At 37.0% G+C, this 12,634-nt stretch overlaps 1 protein-coding gene across 7 annotated transcripts in view; it reads left to right on the top strand.

The window, feature by feature from the left end:
• chd9 (chromodomain helicase DNA binding protein 9) overlaps window positions 1-12,634 on the top strand; it is a 104,978-nt gene that overhangs the window by 58,440 nt on the left and 33,904 nt on the right. For 6 of the 7 annotated variants that reach the window (XM_015382689.1, XM_015382688.1, XM_015382687.1 and 3 more), the window contains 4 exons: window positions 6,492-6,600; window positions 9,072-9,218; window positions 11,535-11,603; window positions 11,692-11,747. In XM_015382689.1, coding sequence (XP_015238175.1) covers window positions 6,492-6,600; window positions 9,072-9,218; window positions 11,535-11,603; window positions 11,692-11,747 — 381 coding nt within the window. The remainder of the gene's footprint in view (window positions 1-6,491; window positions 6,601-9,071; window positions 9,219-11,534; window positions 11,604-11,691; window positions 11,748-12,634) is intronic. The other variant, XM_015382686.1, reaches the window with a different exon arrangement.

Below are 12,634 nucleotides of genomic sequence, written 5' to 3'. Positions count from 1 at the left end.
TGCTGATGGCAGCAGCACAGCTGATATTTCTCTCCAGGATGGAGTCACAGCCAAACATTTAATGCTCTTTAATACTTAGAGGAAAAAAAATATGAACACTCTTAGAAAGTAGAATATGACATGCAATCCATTGAGTTCTGGATAGAGAATACTGATAAATATACAAAAAAGGTTTTTCATATTGAATACAAAGATTTTAAATACTTTTCAAACTTTGGTACAATCACTGCTTTGAGTTCAGCTAATGGGATATGTTACAGTCTCTGTACGCCAGTAAATGATTAATCAGTTACTAAAGTAGGTGACAAGTATTTCACTGATGGATAAATCACAATTAATCTGATTGCTTCAGACCCAGATCAAACCGCAGCACTTGCATGGATCCCAAAATCATCACTGAGTGGGATCTTCATTTCCCAGCTTGATGCTAATTTTATTTTCATCTGAAATTTGTATATTTTAGCCCACCAACTGGCACATTGATTTTTCATTTTTATTTCCAACCAACTTTCCATCAAAATATCAGAATATAGCACAATCACGCCATGATCCTTTAGGTCATACTATGCTCCACCCCACCCCTTCAAAAGTCATTACACTATAGAGTCAAACTTTTTGGGAGTCAAAGCTGGAAGTCGCCATGGATAAGCCTCTTGCCAAATCTTCCCACTGTGTTTTTTGCCCATTACTCAAGACAAAACGCCTTCATGCTGCCCCAGCTCCTTTTTGTTGGTTGGTTTTTACTTGTGAGCCACAATCTTCAAATCAAACCATGGATTCTCAGTTGGCTTCTTAGTTAGGACTGATACAATTAACCTGATTATTCAAGATTAATCAACTATCAAAATATTTGTCAACTAATCTAGTGATAAATGAATTGTTAACTGTAGTGTAGAAAATGTAAAACTTGTCTTAAGCTGACAAAGAAGTAATTATATCAAAATTGTACAAATATATATAGAAATTTTGTATTTAAGATAAGAATATATATGTATTTTTGTCTGACTATATGCTCTATCCAGGAACCTTTTGTGAACTGATTATTATTTGGTTAATTGAAACAATAATTGATAGATTAATCGATTTGCAACATACAGTAGTTGTTAGTAGAAGCTCTAGTCTCTATTAAGTGTTGCTTTAGCAGAATGTTTTGGGTCATTGTCCTGCTGAAAGGAGAACATCCCAGCATCAAACACAGACCAACTGACCGGTTTTGCTTAAAAAATCTTTCTTATTTAGCACAAATTATATTTTACTTGAACAGTTTCCCTTTTCCTACTAAAATCCCAAAAGCATGATGCGCCCGCTACAATGTGTCATCATGGGATGGTGTTCTTGTGTTGGGACCTGTTGGGATAACGCCATCTATACCATTTTCCTCAATGTCCAAGAAGTAGTGTTGTGCCGATGCAAATTTTTGGCCCTGATACCGATACCTGGCTGTGCAGTATTGGCCGATACCATCTGTTTGAAATTGATGTGTGTGTGTATATGTGAAGAACTGCATACTACTTGGATTTAAAATAATTACCATCATGACTTTGTCAAGCTGCTGCCTACTGTACCTTTGTGAAGCAGGAAAAAGGCTAATACAAAGTGAATCCAGTAGAAGTTTTCATTGCCTACCTGGAATGGGTGACAATAGTTGAATAAACTTTTGCCTCTCAAAACAGTATCGGTGCCCTATTTGTTGGTACTCACCGATAAGGATACCACAATTTTAGTGCTGGATTGGGGCCCCGCCCGATACTGGTATCACATCGGTGCAAGACTACCAAGAAGTTTGTTTTTTTTGTTTGTTTCTTTTTCCTTAAACTTGCCCTTTTGGAAAACTCAAAACATCTTTATAACTGAGGAAGGACCAATTTAGCTTACCACCATTGGCATATAAATGTTTTTATGAATGGAGTCCTCAGACTTGAGTGCTGTAAAAGTGCAAGTGATTTACCTCTGGTCCCTGAATTGTGTTAGACCCCTGGATAGATGTCAAGAAATCTTCAGAAAAACTTGCTGAAGATTTGGCTGTCGCTGATTTAAGCCTGTTTGCGGTTTGCCAAGATATTAAAATCATTGTCATCGAACCTTTTGTGCTTTGGCTTGAGAAGAGAGTTAACATAGTGCTGAAACATGCCCTGAGGTACTTCCCTTTTTGTGGTGTACCATGCTTTAATGTTCTTGTTTGTTTTCTTGGATATAGAAACTGAACATACAGTGTCCCTTACCAGACATTGTGTGTAAACATAAAAAATATAAAAGAAAATGATCTAATTCAATCAATTTCAAAGATTTCTCACTGGCAATAAAACGGCAAACAAAGCTGTTGTTTGTACAGTGACCCGATAATCTCAAATTAGCAACCATTTTGGAAAGAAACAGTTTAACGAATGAAGTGTAGAGAAATATTTATATATTTCCAAAGCACATTTGCTTGCTTGTGTCCCTGCTTTCCCACAATATAATTAGACATCGTTCACACGAGCTAGGAAACTGTCTCCGTCTCTGATCTTAATAGGAAAATAATTTAACACCACAGTTACAGAACTGGAAAGAGAAAAATTCAGTTTTTTTACTTGCCGATAACGTCACACTTGAATAAAGACTAAAGCTTTTCTTCTGTGTTTCATCTGTAGTCTGATGAATAATAAAACAGAGGAGGGAGGAAAGGGTGAAATTCTTGTCTTACTGTGTCAGTGCGTGGAAATATCTATTTGATTATCAGTCCTATTTCTGTAAAATAATAACAAAAATGGAAATGAGAAGAAATATCTTTCTTTGCTGGGATTTTTACTTCCTCTTTCTTTCAAATTCTTTGGCCAGGTAACGCTAAACACCTTCACTGTCTGGACTGGTTTGGTATTCCTTAATTCTATCCAACTTGTCATAATCTTCCCTGTAGATGGTGACCTGCCTCCTTGCATTCTCTTTAACCCTACTGTGACTCCACAGTTAAACACTGTCTGCCATTAAGCCAAACTTTTGCCTCCTCTTACAGTTCTGATAGGAATACCAATTTTTGTTTGGTGTTCCAAATGCCAAAAGGAGATATATTTTAAGTAAATATTTTAGATGTTTACATGCATTGAAAGTCTTTGACTTGGATGAACTAGTTGGATATCTGAACATTTAAGTCGTATGGAAGCGACAAATTCCAATGGTTGCATTTCCGAATTCTCCCGAGTGGTGCCTGACTTTACACGAGTGAATATAGTGAATGTGATTGGTTTATTCTCAAGGGGGCGGCATTGTTGTGGCCTAAGGTTTGCAAGCATGTTTGGTTGTGGCCGGTTTGTTGGAAGCATCTTGCTAACCAGTTAGCAACTTAGTGCTAGTAGGTTCCCAATGGGAAATTACATTCTGTCCAAGTAGCACTTAACAAAAACACAGTCAAGGAGCGCTATGGACAGCGGAAACATGCAAGAGGAGGAGAGTTTTATGTTGGAGGTCATGGATGAGTCTCCTCCATCATACATTTTTTATTTAGAGAAGGAAAGCTGGGACGCCAGGGAAGTTTTGTTTGGTGTAGAAGGCTTACAGCAGTACATGTTTGAGCCCTTGCCTCGCTACGCTGCCAGTTCAGTTAGCTCTACGCCTGCTGTAGACACAGACGTCCATCCCCGTGAACACTGGGACGGAACTCAATGAGAAAATAAATAATTCTTATTTCTTATTGCGACCGTTGCATATAATAGCTGGGACATATGATGATCCTTTGACCGAAAGCCTTTGACTGACAGATGACCGTTGATATATGATTGGCCAGATTTAGGTGTACAAGCTGACGTATAACTAAATGGCCTGTATAAAAATACCAAACCCCCCCCCTAAGATTTTAAGACATGATTTTTTTATTTTTTTTCAAAACTTTCTAAGTTTTGGGACAATATGGTCCGATATAGAGTACATTTATATACATGTTAAAGCCAGAATGATTTGAAATTTAAATATGACTTCCCTATGACTTTTAAGTTCTGTTATTAGTATGGCTGGGACTTTTACAAGTTAATTTCGATTAATTAATTAGAAACATTTTAACACATGAAAATGCAGCAATACAGTACCAAACCAGTGAAACATTTCTTATTTTCAACATTGTCATATGACATTGTTTCGCCAAAATTATATTCATCACCTCGACACTATTTGTCTTTGAAACAGCCACTGGAAACAGAAATGTAGTTCAATCCATCTGCAGGTGACCAGGAGATCAGGATTATACCACGCTATGGTCTTTACCACGCTGGGAAATTGTCTTCCTTCAGGCAAGACAATACAGCTTTATCGACTAAAACTGGAAGTTCTTATGTATTTAATAATTGAGGATAAAGTTTTTGAGTTGAAAAGGTGGTTTATTTTGTCGATATGTGGTTTTTAAAATGTGATTAAATAAGAACAGACACTGTAAATAACTTGATTAGAAATGTTTTATTGCGGTCCACCACCAGTTATTTTGGCCCTTTCTTCCTGAAAGTACCGGCAGCAGTCTTACGATCATTTAAAATTTTCAGGGCTAGTTTTTGCCCAAACGTTGACCTTCTGCCTGATGTCTTGAGATTTCACAATTTTTTAATTAGTTAAATAGTTAATAGTTAATTAGTTAAATCGTTAAATATTTTCTTTTATAAAAATAGCTTTCAAAAATGGTTCAAATTTTATATTTCATTGTATGTTTAAACTCAAAAAGGAATTAATAAGTACTTCCTGACAATCAGTCTTTTTTTTTTTCAGATAAACTTTGACTTCTTGATAAATAAATGTTGAGGCCTGTGTTTTTATTAAAAGTATCGATCTTTCTTTTTCATCATGGGCTGATATTTCGAAGGACAAGTTACATGTTTGTCAGTTTACTGATTAAGAACTTATATCCATTAAAGCGGCATGCAGAATAAACCTCTTATGATTGTTTGAATGCCTGTTCTGATCATGAGGCTCCTAAATGCCCTGTTGTGTTCACCTCTGCATTATTTTATCCTCATTTGATTTGGTAAATGAATGCAAGCTTATGAGAGGGGGAATAAAACTGTGGTAGATGGTATGGCAGCAATATTTGTGTTCAGATGCCAAACCGAACATTTGGTGTGTCTGACTTGCTGGAGATAACGCAAATAGAGGAGAACTAGATAAGATGTTTGCGGGTTTTATAAGTTAATATATTCATGAAGGTCACAGAATAATATGACGGAATGAAAAACAAAAGCATTGCAAACACTTGCAGTAAGTTTAGTTTGTTGCTGACCCAATATGCTGTTCTTTCCATCTTTGAAGCCTCATAAGACACAAATACTAAACCAGCAGTGGACCTGGGTTTACTTAATACTGAGTTTACGAAATAACCGGAAGTTTCTGTAAAGCAAAAAAAGATAAATCCTAAAATTACAGCGGCTTGAATTGCAAAGATTTAATTAAAGGAAGTAAAACACTCTTTGAACGAGATTTGTATTTGATCCGAGTAGTTGATTTGAGTGTGTATGTATGTATTTATGCGTATATATGGACAAAATGAGAACATTTCATTTTGTCTCTCATAGTTGAAGTGTACCTATGGTGAAAATTACAGACCTCTCATTATTCTAAGTAGGAGAACTTGCACAATCAGTGGCTGACTAAATACTTCTTGGCCCCACTGTAACTATAGTTGAATAAACTGAGGTGTTGTATAACACTTTCAAATGTCTAGCCGGCCCGCTCAATGCTGGATGCCTGTCTTCAATAAAATAAGTCCTCATCTTGGAAATCTAATTAATTTGTCACGAATGGCCCCTCTAACCCACATAACTGACTGAAACAGTAAGAGATTTAAACGTTTGGAGATAAACTCCCTCTTATCTGTGGCGAGGTGTTGCATGATAGAATAGAAAATCCCTTTATTGTCCCACAATGGGGAAATTCTGGTGTTTACAGCAACAAAAAGATTATAGAGAAAATGGTCACACAAATATGGACGGAAGTGTATGGCACTACCAACACAACTGGAGCAACCTTCAGCCGTTTGGGTGTTCGACTTTCCTCTAGGCTTTCATGGCTCCTGTAAATGGTCAGGTTTTTCCTTGCTTATTTTGATTTTTGACCCTTTTTATTCTAAACACTATCTGCATATGAAAAAGTTGAGCTCAAGTTCATTTGATTAGTGGTAATAAAGTTTCAGTTTACCTGAAACCTGCTTATTAGATTGTTAGTTAATTCTGCTGCTTTTTGTGTTTTGGACTGAAAGTGGTGACGCGTTATTTGGGTCATTTCTAGTATTTGCAGGTGTTGCTCTACCCTTGCAGCATGCTTTGGGTTATTGGGGCAATAATGTTTCTAAGAACATTTGTTCTAGATGCGGTTGATATTGCTCAAAGCAGTGTTACTTCAAAACGGTCACAGCTCAAACTTTAGCTTAGGAGATTAGTGTAGCAAATGTAATGATTGGGACTTTTCTTCGTAATTGTAAAGCTTGGAGTTTAATGGATGAACTTTGCTTACAGTTTTTTTTCCCCCTTCTTTTCCTGCAGGAAAATAGTGATCAAGATTGGAAAAAGGAAAAAGCGAAAGCCAGAGTCTTCAGAGGAGGAGTCGGATGATGATCCCCCCCTTCGTTACGCTTCTAAGGATGACGACTCTGTGAGTAGCAGCTCTTTTGGTCATGTAGAAAGCTTGAAGCAGCAGCAATAAGCCCTGTTCCATTTCCCTGTGTGCTCATTGCATCAGGTGTCAACGTAGTTGCGTTTAACTGAGTTAATCTGGTTCAGATGTGGTTTTGGTGTTGCTGCCTGGGGTGTCACACATCGGCTTGCCATTCGGCTTCTTCTATTGCTGCTGATCCTCAGAAAACTGAGAGAGGATAGTGGTTTGGTCGGCCTAGCTGTTCATGCTGCTGCTGAGCAGAGAGGAAGGCTCACAGCTTTAGCCTGAGCCCTTTCAGGATTGACTGTGGTTCATTCAGAGGTCAGATAGTGGGTGGCTATCTGAATGTACACATTCCTTCTGTATGTCAATGATGGAGGAAACCGACGGTCCAGCTGAACTGTTTAAAACACACACAAAAAATCAACCTCATGTGTACATGTTTTCTTAAATTCATCTTTTATAAATCAGATTTTTACTTTGATTTTGGGAAATATGATCTCAGATATTTTTGTAAATAGCTGACGTTGAATTTAGAGCAACATTGAGATTAAAGGTCCCAGATGTAATAGACTGAGATGTGCGATCGACATGTGGAGGAGGCATTGTTCGCTCTCCACCCACGCTTCCAGCCCTCTCCCCCTCGTCTCAGACCTATCCGGACTCTATCCTATAATGTAATTACCCTCGTTAAACGGTGCCCCTGGCCTTAATTAAAAGCGTCTGTTGATGACTCATTTAAGATGATCCAGTGACAGAAGTGGAGGTACTGCGTCCGACAGCGACAGAAGCGTGCTCTCCTCCGGGCTTCGGCCTTGCTGAGGTGGCATGTGGCAGGTTTGACTCCCAGCTCGTGGTCAGCTTCAGTTTGCAGATTTGAGGGTCTTTCTCCCTTGGGGATTTTGTAATGCACATCTAATTAACTTTGGCTCAGTGGCATTTATTCCTAATTAACTACATATTATCTTTAGGAGGGGCTGGTGCATTGATGCAGGATGCAGCAGCCCACGCATAAGATAATTATAAAAACTTGACAGGAAGGCAGAGACAAAAGCTGGACTTCAAAGCTCTCATTGTTTTTATTTATATGCGTTTGCTTTTCCCACATACATTTTTTTCTTTTGACTTTTGTACTTAACTGTAATTAAAAATAGGTTTTCAGAAGATTGTGAGAAAATCAGTGACTTATCTTATAATTTTATCACAGGCGTCCCCATCAAGATTATTTGACCCCAAAATGATCAAAGTCCTTTTATAAATACTGAGTCTCAGTTTGATACAACAATTCTCTTAAAACTTTTTTTTACAGCCAAATATTATAGATTTCAATAACTAGTGATAGAAATGCATGCATGCATTCAGTATTACTGTAGATGTTATGGCTAAGAACCAATATTTAGAATATACTATATCTTTTTCCCTACCCTTTGGATGCCATCAAAATATCATCACTACAATTTCTTCTTTGTTTTTATTAAACATGCTTGAATCCTTCGTTGCATCCCTATCACAATTATTCAGAAAGGCATACATCACTGACAACAAGACGAAAATAAACATTAGTTGTTATACCAGCCCAGTTTTACATCGGATCAATGCTGATATGTTTAAAGGTGACTGGTTATGCCTGCATTTGAGTGGATATTAAGTGCATCCCTAAACAGCGGTTCAGCTGCTTTATCTACGTCATTCTCCTATGCAGGTTTCTCTCTGGAAATTATATCAACAATTTTGCTCAACAGGCGGCGTTGCCCAGACTCTGATCTCTCTGTCAATGTTATTATTATCATAAAGGATGAATGAACTTTGATTGTTTGGAAAAATCCTGATTTGGTGAATTAATAAAATTGTGTGCATGACCTAAAATACAGTTTTCTAATCTGTGCTTTGGAAAAACGGGTCATAGACATCCTGCTGCTAACTTTAAGTGCGGCTAGTAAGCTGTTCCAATCAAAACGCCAACAGCAGATGTCAGGAGCTCAGCATATCCAGCTCCAGGAGCTCTTCATCACCAGCTACTAAAACGTTGGAGGCGTTTATGTGTTTGGTTCATGCACATGGAAACTTTCTATGCTGCTTTATTTTAATTAATTATTTTAATTTAAATATTATTGAAATTATTTCGGATTTCAGTTCAGACAAAAAAAAGACATTACTCCAAGAAGCGCAATGCATCTGGACCTTATCCACACATGTTCATGTTTACACAGTAATGGTTGTCAGCCAAATGGAAAACGGTAGTCTTGTATTAGAAAGAACTTTCTTTTTTGTTAATAGAAATGTTTCACATCATGCTTTGCAGCCTTGTTAAAAAGAATCTCTTAAAGAAATCAAACCAAATCATTTCCTTTATTAAAGCCAGTTTAAACCTTTTTTTTTTGTTACATTTTTATGGTTTACCCCAATATGCTTCTATCGGTTCATTATTTTGCATGTGAATTTGCCTCTTCCTTGTAATTGTTCTCCAGAAGAGGCGGTCGAATCGCCAGGTGAAGAGGAAGAAATATGCTGAGGAGCTGGAAGCCAGGTTGTCAGATGAGGATGTCAAAGTCATAGTGAAGGCCAAGAAAACCAACACTGCTGCATCCAAGGAGCCTGCTGTTCAGCTCTTTGTGGTGAGTAGCAACAAATGGTTTTAATTAAAATTTGCATCATCGCCCAAAAAAATCTGGTTGCACTTAACAATCAAAAATCTTGTCCTTACATCAAATTATACATTATTTTATTTATGCAAACCTACAATTGAACTACAGATAATTTTAAAAATCCCAAATATGTCTAAGATGTTTTTACTATGCACCCAGTAGAGTGTCATTCCTCTTTGGGTTTTTCACAGAATTTTTCCCAGAGTTGGTGTTCCTCTATAGCAGTGGTTCCCAAAGATTTTCTTCTGGGCCCCCCTTGGGATTACAATAAAATTATTTTTTTTTTTCCTTCATTCATCCATACCGCTTCCCGCGCCCTTTGGGAACCACTGCTCTATAGAACACTCTATAGAACCTCACACTGGAGGCCTTGATGCTCAATTCCAATTTTTTGGTGAAATCCGTTTTTTTTTTTTGGATTGCCGTTTAAATTTACAAATATATGTGACGTCTATGTGATCTCCTGTGTGAACTGCATTCCTACAGCTTAACCGTCCCACATGAGCAGTAGAAGACGCAATGACGTCACAAGCCAGCAGTGCTGGAGCGCATCTAGCGATCTTTCCTAACCTTAAAACCTCCATCTTTTCAAGATGGTTAAAAAAAATACTGCTCTCAGCATCATTTTCCGCCATTGTGTTTGGTTTTTTTTGCCGCTTCTGTGTAGCAAGAAGCAGAATAGTGACATAAGTCGATAACCAATGGCGTTCAGGTCGGATGAATGCGAGCTGGCCGTTCTGATGCAGGTCGCATTTGAAAAGATCAGATTTGTATCGGATTCAGCACCACATAGCCAAGCGGCCTGGGTTGCATTGGAAAAAATCGGATCTGTGTTGTTCAGACTGTCATGAAAATATCAGATACAGGTCACATATGGTCAAAAAAAACTTCAAGCTGCTGTGTGAACGTAGCCTTAGTTTATATATAAAAGGCCAATTCAAAACAAGGGTCGTTATGTAGGCTAAAAGGTAAATATAGTCTAGTCTTATGCACAGATTCCAGGTCCAAGTACGTAATGCAGCATTGTTTTGTTTTAGTAACCAGCCCCAGAAATCACTTGCACACTTTTCCAAATAATATTTATGACCACAATGTGACAATGTCAGAAATCAGAACGGCTTATGAAGAGTGTAGCTAACAGCGCTTACAGATGGAGCTGAAAATGGCGATTGCAATGAACTGACCCACATTCACTATGTGGCTGACTAAACCAACGGCAGGAGGAGCTTTTCTTATTTTAGTCCTAATTAAACTGATTAAAGTGAGGTTCAGTGTTTTTTACTGCTTTGGTCTTAAAATGGGCAGATTAAAAGTGAGATTAATTTAGCCTCCGACGCTCTGATTGATTGTTTGTCATCATAAACCCACCCCAAGCAGAGCTAACTGTTTGGCAGAGAGAGAAAAACCCTCCGTCATCAGCCAGTGGCACGGTTAAATAGGTTCCTAATGACGTGCACACAACGGAGGTGCCAAGACTCTTCGGTGAACACTATTATCACCTCGGTGCCATATTTAACAAGTTTTCAGTTTTGTGAGCAAGGTTTTCATAAAAGCAACTAAGGAAAACTGTAATAGCTTTGAAATATAGCACCTGTTCTGCTGCAGGCAGGGAAAGGGAAGAATTCCTGTTGCTGTTTTATATCATGATGACTGTAAATCTTCCACAAATGCTTTCTATTAATTATATCTAAATAAAAAAAAAAAGCTTAGAGTTAGCTTGAGTTCTATCAGTAATTCAGTTGCCCTGCAACTAAAGGAGACGTGGGTGTTGGACAGAAATCAAGGTATTCAGTTGCTTATGTAATAAAGTGCAACAAAAAACAGTTAGAGCTGAAAATACATATAAATATAGCTGAAAATAGTGTAACTCTGTTTGATTATTTTATACTCAGGGAAGGCAGAAATGGATTTTGAAATATTTCTGTCAATTTTAGCAGGACATATTGGGTTAATGACCTTTTCCCTGAAAAAGAAAACTCCAAAATAAAGTCATATATTCTAATAAAGTAGAACTAATAGTCTTTCTTTCTTATTAATCCTAGGCTTCAAGATAGAGAAAATACATTTTTTTGGTTTGTTTACATGAAGGAAAAACATTCTACAAGTTATCTTAAATGTTTTTTGGGTCTGTGTGTGCGTTTTGTTAAGTCTAAATGTATTTATTCTGGATGAATTTTCAAGTCAATATATTTCTAAGTTGAACTTTGTGGGAAAGTTGGACCCAAGTTTCTGTTCCCCAGGCTTACGTTCAAAGTTATTAAATCTTAAATCTGTCATGTCTCTAAGGAGAATCCAACAGAGGAGGATGCTGCTGTTGTCGACAAAATCATGTCTTCTCGTATCATCAAGAAGGAGGTAATTACCCCTCACTTTTTCAGAATCAGCTTAATCTTCATTTTCTGTGATATTTATTGTCAAAATCTTTCCTTTCAACATCTTCTAGGTCTCTCCAGGTGTGATGGTAGAAGTGGAGGAGTTTTTTGTAAAATACAAAAACTAGTAAGTTTTACTTACTCTGCTTCTGTTCTTTAAATGTTGATTTAAAGTTTTAATGGAGCATAAAACTACATAGTAGCCCAAATATGATCATAGGATGTGATATCATTTTGACACTTGTCATTGTTCCAGGTAATTCTGGTTCTCTGCTTTCTTGCTAACATCCTAGACCTCTAACACTTAATTGGAATCAGAATACCTCCAAAATCTTATGTTACTAATAACGTACAGGAGAAAAACTAAATTTTATTTTATTTTCACTAAGCATTTTCCAGGACTGGAAAACTCCTGGACTTTGTGTGCTTTTTTCACACAGAAAATGTTTTTTTTTTTTTTGGATTTGCGACTAATCATGGATGGTTTTAACTCACAAATGTCCCCAGTTCCATTAAAAATAATAAAAGAAAATGAATATGAAGGACTTTTTTTTGCCTTTAGAAGAAAACGTCTGACAACGCTAACTTTAGTATTAGCAGGATGTCTGATAACATTCAGAAAAATCCCAGGGGGATTTTTACATTGAGAAAATTCTAAAACACCACTTATGGAAACATGAAGTTGTTTTAACTGCATATTAGAATCTTCCAAGGACCATTTAAAACTGGCATTCAAAATAATGTAAAACTTACAGGAAGTTGAATCTGAAAATCAGAATCAGAACTACTTTAATAATCCCAGAGGTAAATTACTTTTGTTACACGCTCTAGTTACAGTTTTACATGATATATACACACATCCAACTATACAATATAATAAAGATAAAAAATAAGAATAAAAAGAGATAAAATATATATATACACATATAGCTCTTCTATATATATCTGTACGTATATCTATGTATTGAACCACATAGGGGTCATGGACCCCTGTTGAAGACCTCTATTCTAGAT

The sequence above is a fragment of the Cyprinodon variegatus genome, unplaced genomic scaffold, assembly GCF_000732505.1.
Source record: "Cyprinodon variegatus isolate N-32 unplaced genomic scaffold, C_variegatus-1.0 Scaffold263, whole genome shotgun sequence".
Lineage (NCBI taxonomy): Eukaryota > Metazoa > Chordata > Actinopteri > Cyprinodontiformes > Cyprinodontidae > Cyprinodon > Cyprinodon variegatus.
The sequence above is the reverse complement of the archived record's forward strand: the minus strand, read 5'-3'. Positions and strand labels throughout refer to the sequence as shown.